The 20,010-nt window shown below is 29.2% G+C and overlaps 1 protein-coding gene across 2 annotated transcripts in view; it reads left to right on the top strand.

The window, feature by feature from the left end:
• The window catches only part of LOC132930987 (putative mediator of RNA polymerase II transcription subunit 26), a 46,094-nt gene that overhangs the window by 20,450 nt on the left and 5,634 nt on the right, over window positions 1-20,010 (top strand). For both annotated transcript variants that reach the window (XM_060997143.1, XM_060997144.1), the window contains exons 2-9: window positions 14,540-14,687; window positions 16,378-16,738; window positions 16,848-16,903; window positions 17,009-17,065; window positions 17,233-18,534; window positions 18,788-18,948; window positions 19,042-19,241; window positions 19,476-19,525. In XM_060997143.1, coding sequence (XP_060853126.1) covers window positions 14,540-14,687; window positions 16,378-16,738; window positions 16,848-16,903; window positions 17,009-17,065; window positions 17,233-18,534; window positions 18,788-18,948; window positions 19,042-19,241; window positions 19,476-19,525 — 2,335 coding nt within the window. The remainder of the gene's footprint in view (window positions 1-14,539; window positions 14,688-16,377; window positions 16,739-16,847; window positions 16,904-17,008; window positions 17,066-17,232; window positions 18,535-18,787; window positions 18,949-19,041; window positions 19,242-19,475; window positions 19,526-20,010) is intronic.

Genomic DNA, 20,010 nt, shown 5'->3' with positions numbered 1-20,010 from the left:
CTCCTATAGGTGACGTGACGCATAAAAATATTTTTCGAAAACATCACAAAAATTGAGTGTAGCGCGTTTAACTATTAAAAGATTTGATACAGACACATTATACGGTATTCACAACACATATACACATCTCACGAGCGAATAATAATTATATAGGCACTAAAAGGTACATATACTATACTAGGTATATTCATATATTATAATAAGCGACCGCGACGCGCGTCCGTGCCGAATGCCGATCACCGATCACAAACTCGCACGCACATATAGCAATCCTCAATCAACATAATATATTCTAATACACATAGATATACAGTGTTAAAATGATTGTACCTACATACATATATATATATATATATAATCAAACGTATTATATACGTATTTAATAATAAAAACGTACGTTATTATTATTATGTCGGATACCTATATACATATACGTGTTTTGACGACCAGTATACCTAAATAGGATACCGGTCGCGCGCGCGTATTACGAGTAGACGTATCTGGCATATAATATAATATATATATATATATATATATATATATATATATATATATATATATATGTAATATGTATACATAGATGTGTAGTGCAATAGGTAATAAGTAGGTACCTATAATAATGTTATAAAATACGCGAACACGTATACACCCGCCCCTCGAGACGCGGTTCACCTTGCCAAAGATTAATATTAAACATATTTATACATTATACACATCAACTATATATATATACCTGCTGCCTGCGCGCCCGGGTAAATACATAATATAATATATATATTATAATGCATGACGTAAATATGTATACCTATGCCGGGCTTGTTACCCGCTTATTATTATACCCACCATCGTGCCTGTTATAATATACACGCATATAATAATATAGTATTTTGTATATATTATTATATTATTATGACACCGTCAGCGTGTGTATAACGCGTATGTTATAAATGCATAATTTCTGCGTATAAATATATAATATAATATCGTGTCTACATCTATATATTGCACCGGGCGCGCACTACATATAATATATGTACCTATATATAGTATATATGTACCTACTGTAAGATGCGCCGTGTGACGGCAAACCAATTCTGTATGTCTCTCTTATCTCGAAGCGTTATTGCAGTATATACTACACTTATATAATGTTAATAATAATATTATTAATATTATTATTAAATCTGACCCAGATACGTGATCAATTAGTAGTTTTTAAGCGGCCGCTAAACGTAAAAACTAAAAAATCCAACAACAACGACAACAGTATAATTTAAACGAGCGCGTGCCCGCTCAACCCCTTCGAATAACCCTGATCCGGCGGTCGCCATCTGCAATGACGCGAACGTTTTCAATATACTTATTATTGCGTATAATATGTAATAATAATATCAGTAGGTAGGTTGTCATGTTGTTGTTATTATTATTATTATTATTATTATTATTATTATCATTATACTAGGCCACGCGAGACCGGTGCGATATCGGTCTCGCGACGACGACGAAAGCGCACGCGACAATGGGTTAATCGTCGAGGTCGCACACGACCTTCGGAGTCGTCGCCCCGACCGATATTTGACGACGTGTCGCCGCCGCATTGTTTTTGCAGGCGGTTTTCCACAATGACAAACGTGCCGAGCGAACAAACCTCCTCCATATATGCATATTACAATAATATTTGTGTATATAAAATATCATTATTATTTTACGAGATAATTAACGCCCACGGCGATGGTCACCGCTGAGCACATGCAGTTACAGCGTATATTTTATGATATAGTTCAGGTGTCCTACATTAATTTCACGTGTCCGTTAAGAAAACTATAAGCTAAAAAATTACACATAATATACATTATATTCAACACGATTATTATCAATGACCATCAACGTCCGAACTGATCACCATGCGCACATAATAGACTACATAGTTGCTGCAGCAAGGTTTATACTTTATAATATTTGCCTATACATTCAGGTCTCAAAATACGTTATATTAAATATTTTACACGAGCGATACTGATCATACCTATACGTATCACAGCTCGTTACTCTGTTAAATAAGTGCTTTTTAAAAATATGTTTAAACCATGATAAGTTTAACGCACGAATAGGCACTTACATATATATATATATGTATATATACCCCTATATATTGATGCTCCTATAAGATTAAACCAATGCTCCTATATTAGGTAAATAATACACATACTTTGTGAGTTAATTTCGTTGTTATATATTCGTCTGAACTTAATCGACCAGAAAAACACGTAATATTATTAAAAGAACAATTCGTTACAAAATATTAAGTTAATATATAGTGAGTTTAATGGGTATATAATTATCATATAGGTACCTATTTATAAATATATATTCACTAAATTATTCTCTTTTCTTTCGATAACATGCAACGATTACAACAACTGTTCAAAATGCGTATATATATAGAGTATAGACTATACAATTATTCACATGGATTATATCAGGCGCGTGGAAGTAGTAACTATAAATAATCATAGATTCATATCTATAAATTATAGTTAGGTACATTATTTTACACAATATACTTGTTATATATTATTGTCTATGAATTGCGTCCTATTATATATTTGTTAATATTAATCGAAAAATACAAATAGTAGCTTAAGCTACGAAAACGACAGTGCTGGTATATATTCGTGAAATGTTCAAATATCTCTTGTATAAGCTTATTCAAGCTAAATCAATTATATACACAGAGACATATTGTATGTTTATTTCCTGCGGCCAACACCGATTTGACCCATATACGCACAACTGGTCTCACTATTTGTTGCAGTTCAATACAACTTTCCTTCCGACCTTGGTATAATTCACTTATCGAGCGATCAATCATCCGACTCTCAACCACCCACACTCTATTCTATATATACCTATACCATTTATAAATATAATACGTAATCATATCATAATCACTTCATTATATATAGGTGTATGATATATATGTATAAGTACAATATAATAATAAAATACTGCACACTATACATAATATAATGATTATTATTACAGCCGTTGATTAATATTTTATTATTTTCTGTTGAAATTACGTTTCACGCTACAATATGGCTGTATAATATAATATGTTAATGGTAAAATATTATTCTTTTAAAGCCATTTTTTCTTGTAAACAATGCGGTATATAATATAATAATATCGTATAGTTACACATAAATAGTATCAGCTCGGAGACTTTAACGCACGTTGACAACTATATATATATTGATTTCAAACTGTCGCGCGTCTGACCCCTTTCTCATTTTCACACGGTCATATTTCAGTATCATAATTCTTAGTGTATACATATACATATATCCGCAAGGGCATGTGAAATATTTTATACTAATTTATACATTTTTTAAATATAATTAATATCATAAATATAAATAAACAGTATATAAATATAATATAAGTGTTAAGTTAGATGTATTTATATACTCTTTCGCGTATCTTATTTATGCATATGCTCACCTATATTATGGGTATGACATTTTGTAGAAATTATATTAAATTATATTTATATATTATATCTTTCGTTTAGTCTGCATACATTTAATAATTATAAATATTTCAGAACGCAACCAAAGTGTTATATAGGTACGCATCATCAATCAATATATCGCGAGTGCGGAAGTAATAGTATGTATGGTAGGTTATATAGGTACCTAAAAGCATGCAAACTCAGGGTACATATATGATGATGGTCGGCCAAATGTCAAGCGAAATCGCTATAATAATGTATAACGACTAATGACTATAATAATGATGGTGATTGGTCGCCATAATACCTTTTCTATATTTTTCCAATCGAAATATAATATATATATTATATTATACATGTATATATAATACATCTATTATAACGCATAAATACCATAAAACATTTATTTTACACACCGACGAAGACGTTTCCATGTACAGGAAGTCAGATTCGGACAGGGTCTAATGAGTTTGACGTGATATATATTATGTAGGCTATATACGTATAACCTATACCAAACCGAATTTCATTTTAAAAATGCGCGTTGCATAATTCACCGACGATCGTTTCAAATACGCACACGAATCTGGTTTTCGTATTCTTATACAGACACACTGACGTTGCATTATTATTTATGTATAAAGGCGGCAAATGGAAAAACAAAGTGACAAAATAAATAAATCACCAATAACCTACAAACGTAATTTCGACGAGAACCACATTTAAACGTACACACTAGCTGCAGCATTTATTAAAATAAATACCACATAAAGTAACAGTTTACAACATTATATATTCTGATATTCAATATTATTCACACAAATATTATTATTGTATTTGCTGCAGGATTTTGAATGCATACACAACAAATGTAACAGCATGAGTCTAGTCACAACTGATATAAGTACTTATAGGTACCTATATAATAATAGTTCATATATATATATAGACACATAGACCCATGTGATAATAATATATTATACATATTAAGACTGCATGTAATCTACAATAGGCATTAAGTATATTGATATAATAATACTATAATAATGGTTAGGTTTAATCTATGTAGATTGTAGGTATATATAAATAGTCATTCAAATTATTGCAGTTTACTGCAGTGTTTACATCCACGTGTAATTTATCTGGGTTTCTGCAAATGCTAGAGATGTAATCGGATATTCAAACGTCGCGGTATATATACCTAACCGTCGTTATTGAAGGTATATAATGTGGGTTAATGTATGGATGTTAATAAAGTCCAGGGAACTTTAAAGGATTTTTAATTTGGGTACATATAGTTCTGGTTCTGGTATACCTGGCTAAACTGCAGTACCTATATATACCCACTCGTACAGTCGTAGTGTATGATTACCACGGGCTATGCACGTACCTATACATTATTATATATTTATAATGATAAAATATTTTAGTAACTCAAGTAAATCAATGATATAAATATAATATCCGGTGCACAATGTTAACGACAGCGTTACAACAGGCTACACGCTCCAAAAGCGCAAATTCTAGTAAAGCGCGTCGTTCGGTTTCATTGCAGTAAATCGACATACATTATAAATATAAATGTGTTATACATACATAACTATTACTTTTGATATAGATTATAACAGCGTGTTAATCATCCACCGTGAAATCGCTCGATCAGTTTGTGTCTCTCCCGCGCACGTGCCAAGGTCGCGTCATTGCGGTTCAGCCGCCACAGTTCTTATTGTAATCAGTGTAATCACATTCTAAACACACACTGGAACTGCTAAAATGTATAGGTACTGTCTATATCTGTCGGGTTGCAAATAATTAATTTCACTTTCTATGTACGAATATATTATATTATTCTTTTAACGCGGATATCTACTGTAACGGGTCAGACGGTAAATCGGGACGGATATACATATAGCTATGTGTCTATGTGTATAATACATACTGACAGAACGGCGGAAGTAAACTGTGTTTGAAAAAAAAAATGTGTTTACTATATGTATAGAAAGGCCGTTGTTTGGTATTAGATACCCTCTACATGCATTGCTATATTATATAGTAGTAATATCGTGCATTTAGATTTTCTTGTTCCGATTTACTTCCGAAAAAAATGTGTGAAAAGATTATTATACCTATAGATAAGATGATATAAAATATCTTGACAGTTGACAGATAACCACAACCTTTTTTGGACAAAACATGTGTTAAGTTTCTTTTTAGTTTAGAAAATTCGTTACATAAACATTTTATAGAGTACCTATTTTTAATAGTATCTATAGTCTATACCTATGTAATAAGTAAAAAGCAATAACTATATAATAACCACATTATCCATTTGCAGGTACATAATTACTTTTTATAATTTTATTGGCGTTTTAATAATTTTTTCATAGTACCTATACATGCTGCTGTATAATTTGTACACAGAGTTGTAAACTATAATCATGTTTGGTGTAATTGTAATCATTATTCAACACTATTTATAAATCAGATTAGAAAAGTATTAAAAAAACGATTATAATTTATGTTTTAGGTCAATAAATTACGAAAAAATATATTAGATTAGGTAATTGTTCTTTCATTTATTTATGATATATAAATCCTCAATATATTTATATATGTACATTGTGCGTATTAACATATTTTAATTTATAAATAAAATAAAATATTGATTATTATACTAAATAACACTATATATAGTGTACTAAACTGGTATTAAATTAGATAAGGATCGCTAATTTATTTCTATTCTATTTATTTAAAAATGTATTAACATTTAAAATGTTCTTGTATTTTTTAAATTTATTATCTAAATAGTAACATGTATTTAGATTTATTTCAACAAATTTAATTCTGAGGTGAACGAGAAAGCTACTACACGTCTACAATTAATGGTTTGGAAATTAATTATATACAATCAATACCTATAACTATATACTATTGCATAAATATTAATTATTTTCATAATATTGTTCTAAATGCTTTACTATTATAACGTAGATATTTGCTACGATTTATTAAAGAATAAGACGAATATTAAGGAAGTACGAGTGATTGGTATCTATTTATTAATTTAAAATTCGATTTTTTCCAGTATTTTTATTAGTTCGTATAGATACGAATAATCTTATTGTCTCTGGGTTTCTGACAATATGTTATTACTACTGTATTAGAGATCAAAAGTAAGAATTATACATACTCCTACTGTTATTCATACTGTAACCTAACCTAACCTAATATAATATAGTGCGGTGTTATGTACGATTTTATAAATTGTCGAATTATTTAAATTTTGATTTTATAATAGATATATCAACTACTGACTAAAAGAGAATTATATATAATATATATATATATATAGTTGTTTCAACAGCATAACAATAAATTAATTCGATAACAGTATATAAATAGAGATGTTTCGAAATTATTGCTAAAAATTTGAAAGGTTTCCGGAAAATACATTTATAAAAATCGTATGCATATTATGCTATAGGTTAACCAATTCTCGTGTATTGTCCACTGTAATGCACCACAAGTAAAATATGTAGTTAAGAATATTATGTTCAACGTTTACAAACGCCGTTTAGTAAGTTACACAATTCATCCAAGTAAAAAAAAAAATAATAAAACCTTCAGTGTTTCTCTGATGGGGTAATGTATATGTATAATAATAAAACGAATAAAAGCGGAATAACTAATACATAATTAAAACGTTATATTTAACTCTGGCGCTTACGCCTCTGCACAGCATGCACTGCAGTAGACGACATAACTACATAATCATACCGTCGCAGACTCGTCTTTCTCACGCGCAAACATGTATAATATTACCGATTGATCGTAATTTTTTATTAAAAATCTCAATGTTTATAGCAATAAATAATAATGCGGGTATGCCGTATGCGCGATAGCTGCAACTTAAACACTGTATACGGACAATTTGTCCGCGTTATTTTGATCGATACAATAACCGCGCGATTCGTGACAGATTTTGACGTATGACATGCATCACACGCTTATACATATTATTATATTACACTTATACGGCTATAATGGGTATAAATTTATAATAATATATAATATGTTACCCGATGACGGTGGCGTTACGTGCGTTTAGCAGGCTGCGGTGGCGGGGTAATATTATATATTTTATATTTTATTATCGCGTATGGCGCGCGCGTCCGAGTCGTTTGCACATTAGACACACGCCTACAACGAGACAATAGAAATGGCGGTGGCGGTACAGTCACGACGATCCAAAGAGAGATAATGAAAAGAAAGCAAAAAGAGAAATAAAAATTAAATAATAATGAAAATAAAACGTAACGTACACATATACATATATGTACACAGGTATATTAATATTATTATTATCATTATTATTATTATTATTATTACACGCGCCGTCTGTGTATAGCCAGCTAAATTCACGCGTATATTATATATTATTATATTATACGTGTATCTATACGAAAAGCTAGTCTGATGAAAAGTAGATCGACCCACACGACACGGACAGGCCGTTGCGCAATATTTATTATTACGAACTGCGATTTATAATATTATACACGTGTATGTATTATAGGTATATATGTATTGTAATACGGGACTGAAGGAGTTACCTATAGCCGTACCACGACGCGAGGTGCGAGGTGCTCACAGTTAGAATATAATATATTTTAAAAATTTCTTTTTTTTCTATTTATATTGTTTGCAGCCTATTTTATAACGTTTTATCCGACTCTTGACGTAGATATTTAATAATCGCTGTAGATAATAGCCGCGGCTGAGGTCGAGACCCTCAATCTGCAGCAGATAATAATGTTCGCCAACTCGAACCCATGCAGCACACAACATGATATATTGTTCGGTTTGCAAATTTCGGACTTAAATCACTAGCCCAAACGCGTTTGCTCGTCCCGCTGAACAATCATAATATCATCACGACGATGCTTCCGTTTGGCATTCATTAATATTATTAGGTTACATAAATCATATATATTATATATAATTACGTGATTAAATTACTCGGAATCAAAACCAAGAAAAATACAATTTGTATACCTACGAACTATCTACCTATTAGTTTTCATTATATTTCCACGATGAAATTAATAAATACTATTTATTGCACAAACGCAATTACATTTTAAAGAATTATCTAAGCTATCAACTTAAACTACTAAGTTTATAGTCATTTCCTGATGCTAATCTATTTAGAACCAGATTTCTACTACGAGTAAATTATAATTTATAACACACCTCAAGTAATTTGCGACTAATTTGGTACCTACAGTCAAAATATAAAATAAAATATTTTTTATTCTTAACATACTCGGTTAGATAATACAAAAATATTATTATTAAAAAAAAAAAAAAAAACAATAATAATTTTTAATTATTTCAATATGCCATTGTGTAATAATATTATCGAGTAATTTTACTTGAGTTATTACTTTATTAATATTATATTATACTTTGCATATTGCAAAAAATAACAGCCAATAGCCATTTTGAAATGAATTTTTATGTATGTTTTTTTAAGTATCTACCTGAGTAATAAGGTGTGTTAATATGATTCAGGTCCAATTCGCCGATCCCCAATTAGTTGACAACTCGTTTCGTTGACGTCTCCGGTTATAACGGAAAAAGTTTCAATTTACCAAAAGATCATAATTTCACAAAACACAAAAATAATTTTTTTTTAAGGTAATTTAGAATAGGTACCTACATTACAATCTGTAATCAAAATATTCATAAAAACTGCATTATGATGATATTTTCAGATGTCAATTACTTCTTAGTAAATATTGTATTTTTGTTTGTTTAGTGACTTATAATATTAAATTTAAAAATAAATAAAATAAAATATGTGCAATCACTATACTTAATACTATAATAGAGCAAGAACCAAAATCAATTTTGAAAGATCACATGTCTTCACAAACAAATGTATGTGGCTTTACGCTAAACTTTATTTTTAATTCCATTAAAGTAAACTTATGAAGAACTTTGTATATTAAATTAAAAAAAAAAAATTATTACATATTATAACACTATTGTAAAATCAATATATTTATCGTTCCACTTAGAATCTACAATTACAAGAATAATTTTCAGCTTAATACATAAACAAGGCGGAATATAAAAATAGTTAATACATATAGATAGTTTACTTGAAAAATATTCGTAATCTTTACAAATAATATACACATGTTTTTTGTAATATTTATAATTTTTAAATATTAATACATTTATTTATTTATATAGTTCAAAAAAACTCTTTATCTGTATATTTAGTGTGTCGGTATATCAAGTTTTCAGTTATTCGGTAAGCCACGATTAAGATTCTTCAAGATTTTAATCCTTGGAGTATAGGTACTTAATAATATACAAACCATTTCATTAAAGAGAAACATTTTATTATCAATAAATAATTTTTAATGAATGCGTCGATTTAATTTTTTATTTTTACATAATCGAGGTGTACCTACATTTATTTTTTATTTTGATAAAGTCGATATGGTTTGAGTTATTTACTGTTCGTATTTTAATGTAAAAAAAGTGCAATGATGTGATGTGCAACTCCCTATATTACGCGGCACGTAAACACAATTTCACAACCCAGTGGACGCTAGCCAAGTCAAATAAATATAATTCAGTGAAAGTAAAAATTTATAGCATGTTATTACTCATTATATGACCATCGCCCAAAGAATCTATCGGGTTTCGGGTAACATTTATTTATATATAATATATATATACCTACGTTAATTTTAGGGACGACCGACACTAAGGATATATCCTTGAAAAACAATATCGATAATAACGATCTTTGTGTTAAAGATCCGTTGTTTTCGTTGAAAAATAATGAAAAACTATGTATACAATGATAGCGTGTCTGTTTCGTAATTTGACATTAAATGCAAATTCTAGGCAAACCTTGATTGTTTTTGTATATTTTTTTTCGAACTCTGATGATTTCTTTTGATGATAACCGACATTTTAACGAACGATCAACTGTGATGATAAAACAACACTAAGATTGGATAACTGGACAAAAATCTTGCTTGCTATTTATTACTATACTATAATAGTACTATGATATTATTATATATAGTAAATTAATTATTTTTTTTTTTTAAATAAAACTTATTATATCTTATTAGTTATTACATTATATAATGCTGGTAACTTATTACTATTAATTGCCAATATTACTAACACTAGTAGGTGCTTCTTGATTAATAATTAACGCTGAAAGAACAAAACTAATTATGTACGTATAATGTACACATTTATATAATTATAATATAATAAGCACATATAATATGATGATAGGTAATTATTAGAGAATAAAATGCATTTTATATGGTAAAAATAAAATAAATAAGTAATAGTTTTTGTGTACCAAATACCAACGTTGCATAAAAATATAAATAGTAATTACTAATTGTACGATAAATGTCGAATTTTATTATAGAAAAAGTAAAAGTTGAGGGCCGATGAGGCGCGGCTGATCATGAAAGTGACTCGTTGCGTCATTGTTAAGTCACGCCAAACTTTTCTGGTACTCACGGATGGGTGACCACCCGAGTATCTTAAGAACATGCCAAACCGTCCATTCCCTCGACACAATAGATATATCATGTTATACTAATACTATATATTATATGTATAATGCATACTGTGTATGGTAGTCGTGAAACCAGTTAAAAGTTCTTTTTTAAATGATAAAAGGTTTTATCGGGGATACAAGTCCCACGTTAGACACAAGTGTAAAAAGATACCAGTCAACTCAATTATCAAAAATAATTGTATAAACGCGATTTTATTAATGATATTTAATTTGGTCGTTAAATATTTTATTTTCAATAAATCAAATAGAATACAACAAAATATTCATTCGAGAAAACTAAGTTTTTAATATGTCTATGTGGACATTTTTTTGTTTTCAAATTGATTGAATCATTAATTTGTATTTTTCTACCTAGTCTGTTTTGCAAATAATGTGTCCCAATTATTACTCCGCGAGTGATGGACATTTCTTGTTTTTCTGGTTCTGCTACAGTAATGTAATGACTAATGACTAAACAACATATGTACCTATATAATTTAAACAATAATTGAAATTACAGTTTGATTCTACAAGGTTAAAATATAAATAGATTATAGGTACCCGACGTCAATTAGCAGGCATGGTAACGAATAATAGTAAAGTTTAATATATTATTATTACCTATAAAACGAAATTCGATTTTATTCAATACATTATTAGATTTATGAAATATTTAGTTACAAAAAAATAGTTACATTCTAGTCATTCTGCGATTGCTTCCAATCCAGATATACAAAGTCATAAGGCATTATAAAATAATAGGGATATTTTATTTAAGTACTGCAATGGCCTTCGCAACTAATTAAAATATATACTTATATTTTTAAATTAACTCTTATAAAATTGTAACACATTAAACATTTCACATTCACATGATAGACAATCGAATTCGTTTTATAACATAAAACGGTGGAGAAATATTGACCCGCGTTTCGTGAGCCCTATAAAAAATCACAACCTTTTCCACCATTTAAGGAATTTATCGAGGACAAACTATCTCCGACATAATAATCATTTATCGTTGCGATTTTTCGTTGTCTTTCTCGTTGTTATTATTATTATTGCTGTTTCGCGTGTTCGGTTAATTAGCAATTATAGCTCGTGCCGCGTTGAAACGAGTGGGAAAAAAAATATAAAAAAAAAACAATGACCCCATAAATGACCACCCCCGAATTCGTGTATATAAACTTTTAGATTAAACGATAAAACCGTGGTGACAGACGTTGGTACAATATTATTATCGGTTTAACCTGGTCTTATATAGACCATATATTTAAAATAATATTAATAATGACCGCGGTTTGTGTGAATATCAGAATATCGCGCGCGCGTGTGACGTAAGATAATCCAGGCCGACCACACCCGTTTGCGCATAGTATATAATATAATAATACATAATATTATACACACATATACATATTATATCTATAGCGACCTCGCCTTAGAGTTTTGACATTACTTCTCTGGACCAGTTTTTTTTTTCGTACTGGTACTTATATCGCATATACATATAATGTATATAAATGTATACACACATTTTGTACGGCACACGTCGTACGACACACACACAATCTTACGCACACACACACGCGCGCGCGTGCGTTTATAGGTATGTAATATGCCTACACTGTTCCTACACACAACAATGATAACGCGATGTATTATAAACGTTATAATATTATGTTTTGTACGTTGTCTATATATACTCCCACAGGCGACACAACACGCGTATAATATGGTAAATGGTGCTGTGTGACTATAGTCGACTGCACACCAGAAGACAATAAATTGCTGTTTTCGGCTGTACAATACCTATATAGTTTTGTAACGGATTTAATCGCGTTCCACTGTCGCTGGACCACTATAATGATATGCGTCAACCACAGTTATTTTATTATCACGATAATAATGTTCACAGACCATACAGCAGTGAGTGCAGTTTTGGGACAATGTTTGGTCTAACATCTATAAAAAAAAAAAAACTCTTGTGTCTTGTTTATAAGTGCACGCAGACACGCACACACGATAGGCGCCTAATGTATGCTTTGACGCTCACAGAACTATAACGACATCTCTGTATATTCGTTCGTACAAGTCGTCTCGATGTCTCGCGAAATCGTTCGTATCGGTCGTAAAGACGGTTGTTTTACGATTGTATATTTGCACACGACTCGTCACGATTACTATTTGATAAATGTTCGAATTAAATATCTCGATTATACCTAATTTTAAATGTTAAGAGTTTGTAGTCTTGGGGGGAAATAACTTTTTTGATTATTTCACCACGTAGATCGACAATAAACAAGATTTGGTAGACATCTAAATATTATAGCACAAACTATATTTTAATATTTTTAAAATTGGTCATAGTCCTTAAACTTTACACGGTTAACAGCGTGGTGTTTAATCATATAAATCGTAATGTCATAAGTCATAACTAAATCGTTTATGATTATAAACGGTTCATAATAAAATAATTATATTATTACCACACTATACGAGTAGTTTCACATTTTATATACAGCAAAGATTCTGGTATAAAGTAAGATGAGCATAATGTTTTTTTCCTTAATCTATGATATCTAACTTTAAGAGAAATTTTCAAGGAATAGATACATTTTTGCTCGACTTTTTGTATAACTAAAATAATACCTAACCTATCGGGCTATACTGTAAATAAATCAGTAAATACTAGATACATTTTTATTACACAAAATAAATAGTCTAATAATTTAACTGTATGATATATATTTATACTTTATATATTTCCTATATGAAAATTAGTGAATGAACATAAGAGGTACCTCAAAAACAGAAATTAAATGTTCAATACTTCCTTATTTAAAATAAAATATTTCTATTTTTAATATAAATACTTTAAGTTATAATGTACGTTGTTAGATTACCAACCCATCAAGAGCTAAAATTAATGAGGCAAAATTTTGTTTTAAGTATTTGCTACACTAAAAAAATACATTACACGAGATCAAAAATTCTGTGGTAACAAAGATCATAATAAATTATTTTAAATCATCATACAAAATCCTCCACTCAAACCGGAATAATATTAATGCTATTGTTTTTGATTATTTAAAAATATATGATGTTGGGAAACAATTAAACAATGAGTAATAAAATATCATTCACACATGGTCTGACCTTGTTTGAATTATACTGATAATAATAATAGTATTGGCTAGATTCGGTTTTACATGTGTAAGTCCTATCATAACCAATAATATTAAAGATATTATTTATTGCAATATTGTTAAATTTAAAATAATGGTTTCCTCTATTAATATAACTATATAGTATATATTATATATAATATAGTACATAATAGACATAATACATGTATAATACGTGTCTTATAAACAGATTATATTTGCTAACTTAATTTTTTTTTTTTTTAGGTCTATGCCAAGAACAAAAGAACGGTGAAGGATTCAAATGCCCAGAAGAATTCGGATACTATCCACATCCAAATGATTGTTCCCAGTATTATGTCTGCGTATTCGGTGGTGCTCTTTTAGAGTCATGCACTGGAGGTTTGATGTACAGGTAAGCTTTTAATTGTAATGTAATGATTGAGTAAGCGTGCATAATGCATAATGCATATAAAATATAGATATTATATGTGTGTATATGTGTGTATATGTATGTTATTACCTACTAATACTCACAGGTTCCGGAATCCGAAAAATTATAAAAACTATTTCACAACACACATATATATATATATAAGTATAATATTGTAGGTATCAGATACGAATTTATAAATGTGATATACCACTTTCACACATCACACATCAGGCATACTTTATGTGACGCAATGTTTTTATTTTTATTTTTAAATACCATTTGTTCATTAACCAAACTCAATATTATTAAAAAATTATATCAGATTACGTGTGTGTAAAGTTCTTTTCAATTAACAACAACTGGCCTCGGCAATAGGGGTACTACTATTTAGGACACACGACAACGGTTGGACGTATTTTACATGAATGTTATGACGTGATTGTGTTGCTGTTCTCGTTTATGATCGGATTATAGATTTCAATTAAAAATAAATAAAATTTAACGACCCATAATAATTCAAAAGTTATTAGACTTCTGTAATATTTCATTATATATAGGATATTGCGTTAAAAATTACATCATAATATTTTTTATTATTATTATTTTTATCACTTCATCCTGTTTCTTTTGAAAAACCACATCATCTGTGACATATAAATATATATATTTGTTTTATTTTATTTATTTTCATATATTATACGATTTTATTTTATACAATATACAATTTAATACTATACAATGTGGCCATTAGGTACTACTAATAATTACTATAAAATAGAGTTAAACAATTTTAGGGATTTTGGAACATTTTAAAGTTAATCAATAAAATTGTTTATTAGGTACCAAATGGTCCAAATGTATATAAATTTTAAGAACAAATAAGTGGGTATTTTATTGAAATTTTTTTAGATACAATATACAATGTATTAAGAGTGACTTAAAATAAAAATAGAACGTCACAGATTATAATCAAATTTGCACATTTTAGTTGGAAATTAATTATTTTTTATTTTAATATAAACATTTTACCTAATGTTTGAATTTGCAAAGAATATTTTATTTACCTATTTGAAAAATTGTTTGTGCAAAATGTTGGTATTTTAGTAGATTGCTGTTAAAATTATATCGATAAATTTCAATAGATAACACATTTTTTCAATGTCTACAACTTGCAACTTATTGCAAATGAACAAACTTTTGTTAAATGCGAAATTTTGATTTCCTCATAATCGTTATTAAGACAATAGCATAAATCATAAAACAATACCTATTACCTACCAATTGAAATAATTGAATATTTCTTATATAAGACCATTAAAATATCTGACTCTTTACTTAATTGTATTTATATATACGAGTAGTACACATACCGCAGGTATGTGAAAAATCGTTTTAATTTTAATTAAAATAGTTAACAATTATAACGATAAAATATTAATGAATTCGTTATATCTAACATTTTTATTATTTCAATATAATGAATTTAATGTGTTCTATTATAATATATTTTATAACACTAACATTATGTCCCAGACTGTTAATAAAATAATGAATTATTAGGTGAAATATTTTTAAAAAAAACCTATATATCTGTGTAACCGATAATCATATACTTTAAATAAATCGTAAACAATAGAGAGACAATTTAAAATTTTACGTTTTATTTTAGTCATGAACTACAAACATGCGATTGGCCTCGTAATGTGGGATGTGGAGTTGAGACTTCAGCTACCCAACCTGATAACCAAGAAAACGCATTGGCTTTGGCTCGGTCGTCTGATCGTCAAAGACATCCATCAGCACAGCCTCAAAGAGCTACTCCGTCTATATTTAATCAACATCATCAAGTTCAAGATCAACAAGTCAATGAACAACTTGTAAAACAACAACAATTATATGAAGAAGAAGACTTCAGAGCAATTGAAGATGACAGTGATAGACAACAAAGAGTATATAGAGGTCAACCTTCAACATTGGGTCAAGTAGCTAGAGACAGAGATGGCATTTCTAAACATAGAAATATTATACCGGTAACAAATTAAAATAAATCACCACTTATTAAACTTTTAATCACTTTTTACAGATTAAAATATATGAGTTAATGACTATACTATATTATGTTTTTTTTTTATATTCTAGCAATTTGCAGGTGTAGAAAAAAACAAACAATTTCAAATCCCAAATCAAAATTACAGGTTAGTGTTTTTTAAATATATATATACTTACAACTAATGAACACCTACAGAACTTATAATACTTAACATTTTGTTTGTACATAATATACACGCATGTTGCAACAGAAACGATACGAGCAAAAACAATGGTAAACAACGTCTTAAACGACAGACTCGACAGAGGTAACGACTATCACACTTTGTAGAACCAACTTAAGTACTGTTAATACCAATACCCATCAATATATAATATACATTATACAATATTGAATATTGGTAGTAATGGTGAAGGGAACAACTTGATACTGTGTAATTTGTATGATGACACCGTTGTTTTTATTAAACATTAGCTACAGCGGAATGACAAGACCAAGACCAACTGAGATGACGATGTCAACAACAAACTATGCTTTGCGCAAATTACCAAAAGACTATCGGATCGCCCCCAAATCTTCATCATATGTACCTATAACAAACACAGACAACTCGAGACAACACAAACGATGCTTGTATGAATCAAAAATATACCCGGGACTTATGATCCCATGTCCTACTTCGCGATATAGAATGCCTCCTTATCGTCAACAATATGAAGAAAATGATGATGTTTATGATCAAGTAGACGATGAAAACCCCGGAAAAAATGAAGAAATTGAAGATACAGGAGATTATCCAGAAAATCCTGATAACCAAGAGAATCTGCAGAACCAAGAAGAATATGAAGAAGAAAACTCACAACCACTTAATGCTGATGAACAATTTGAACAATTAGTAACTAGAGTGAGATGTAAAGGTAAAAACTGTATTCAAAACAATAATAATAAATATACAAATAAAGAAAATGAAAGTCAGGAAAATGAATATGAAAATGAAAATGAAAATGTAAACGAAGAAGAAGAAAGTCAAGAAGAATCTCCTGAATCTAATGAAGAAGAGCAAAAGCCTTTACATAAACCAAAACCTAAGCCAAAACCAATTCCCAAACCCAAAGTAATTAATCCCAACCTTCATAAACCTTTAGCAGTAGTCCATAATTACCAGCCAGCAAATTTCACAAAAATTATTAGTAGAGATAGTGATGGTGTACCTGACAAAAATCAAAATAAAGGATTTGCCAAAGATCAAGAAGAAGAAGAAGAAGAAGAAGAAAATAGTCAAGAAAGTAGACTAGAGAATATAGAAGAATATAATGAAGGAGATGACTTACAAGATGATGAATACTATTATGACGACGAAGAAGAATATGATCAAACACCAAAGAAACCCAAAATACCTCAAAAATTAACTAATATAGATGATATGAAATTCAAAGGGGATGGAGATGAACCTTCAGAAAGTATATCTAAAAATACTGTGCTAAAAAATGTTTCAAAAACTATTGATTTACATAAGCCACCTAATTTCGAATTGACTCAAATACCACAAAGACCAAAGCCTTATGATTCAGCCGCAGAGGCTTACACTCGAATAAAGGACAAAAATAAACCCCAAGACCAACAAGTTATGCAAATGGCTATTCATGAAACTACAGTTGCTTTAAATTTAGTTGATGAACAAAAAAATAAATACAAATTGCCAACTAAGACTGACACAACAACAGTATCGGCTAAATATAAGCCGAGACCAACTATTCGACCAAACATTTTAAAAAGGTGAGACATTTACTATGACTTAACATGAACACATTTTAGGCGTTCTTTAATAAAATATATCACGTAAGTAGGCCAATTTAAAGGTAAGCAATTTTTAAACGAGTTTTACTAATAAAGGACGCCTAATTCAACTTATAACTGAACTAAAACCTTCTATTTTTTACAACGTATTGTAGTGTATACTTAATAGATTTTAAACCTGTGACACTTATAATAATTATGCCATATAAGCTAATTTGAATATAAATTGTAGACCCCAACAGATTTCTGTTCCGTCCTATGCTGTTGAACAGACTGTACAACCTATAACCACTGCTAAAACCACTACTTCCACTAGTAACCGTAATGGAACACAATATGATCCGGCTTTTTATAGTATTTATGATGACGATTCTGAAATCTACAAAGATGTTGGTGAGTTATTTAATATTTCTTATAAATTATATATTTTTTACATTTTTGAGGTTTAATTATCATCACCACTATTTAAATAAAAATTATTTATAGATTATGGTCAATTTACCTTATCATCAGTAAACAATAATAATAATCGATTAAAACCTCAGCATCAACCGCAGCTTCAGCCTCAGCCACAACTTCAGCTTCAGTCTCAACCTCAGCAAGATACCTTTAGAGTCCCTGCACCTTTGCAACAACCCACGCCAAGATACCAAGCTAATACATATGTACCAGAGTATAACCTTAAGGCAAGTATTAAATTATATTAAACTATATTCTTAGTTCAATATTTAATAGTACATAAATAAAATAAATAGTTGTTTAAGAACTATTGTATAATATATTACGGTATGTTATTAAGAAATTAATAACCACAAGTAAATAAATAATAAACTTACTAAATTAAACTTAATCACATTTCTTCAATATTTCAAAATAATTATTCTTAATGTTAATGTTACGACCGATTGAATCGTTTACAGATCACTGAAGAAGAAGCTCAACGAGAGCAACAGACCAAAGCAACCTACAGGTGAGAAACCATTTTTTTTAAATTTTAATTTCGCTTATGGTTAGGTAATTATAATTTTTGGTTAGATAAGTGGCTAAACGAATTACTATTATTTTTTGATATATATAACCACAGAACTGCAACGACATGTAAATAAGGCCGTGTGAATTTATTATTATTAAAATAATATATACGATGTAAAATATAGTGGGCGTATGATGTGTTTGTATTATATGGTGTTTATGCAAATTAAATGTAAAAATAATGTAAATGTAAAAACTAAAAATGTGTACATATGATAATATGGTTTTAAATTGGAATGGATTTTATATTTTTTAAAACAAGTCTAAACTCCAATGATATTGACCTAATGATCTTTGAATGTAAATTCATCATAACTATCTTATAACAAAATTATTTATTGAAATGATATACTCTTTCACTGCCTTATTTACATAACATACAATTACTAAACATACCAACTTTACTTCTAATTTTATTTGTAC

This window comes from Rhopalosiphum padi, chromosome 4 (assembly GCF_020882245.1).
Source record: "Rhopalosiphum padi isolate XX-2018 chromosome 4, ASM2088224v1, whole genome shotgun sequence".
Lineage (NCBI taxonomy): Eukaryota > Metazoa > Arthropoda > Insecta > Hemiptera > Aphididae > Rhopalosiphum > Rhopalosiphum padi.
The sequence above is the reverse complement of the archived record's forward strand: the minus strand, read 5'-3'. Positions and strand labels throughout refer to the sequence as shown.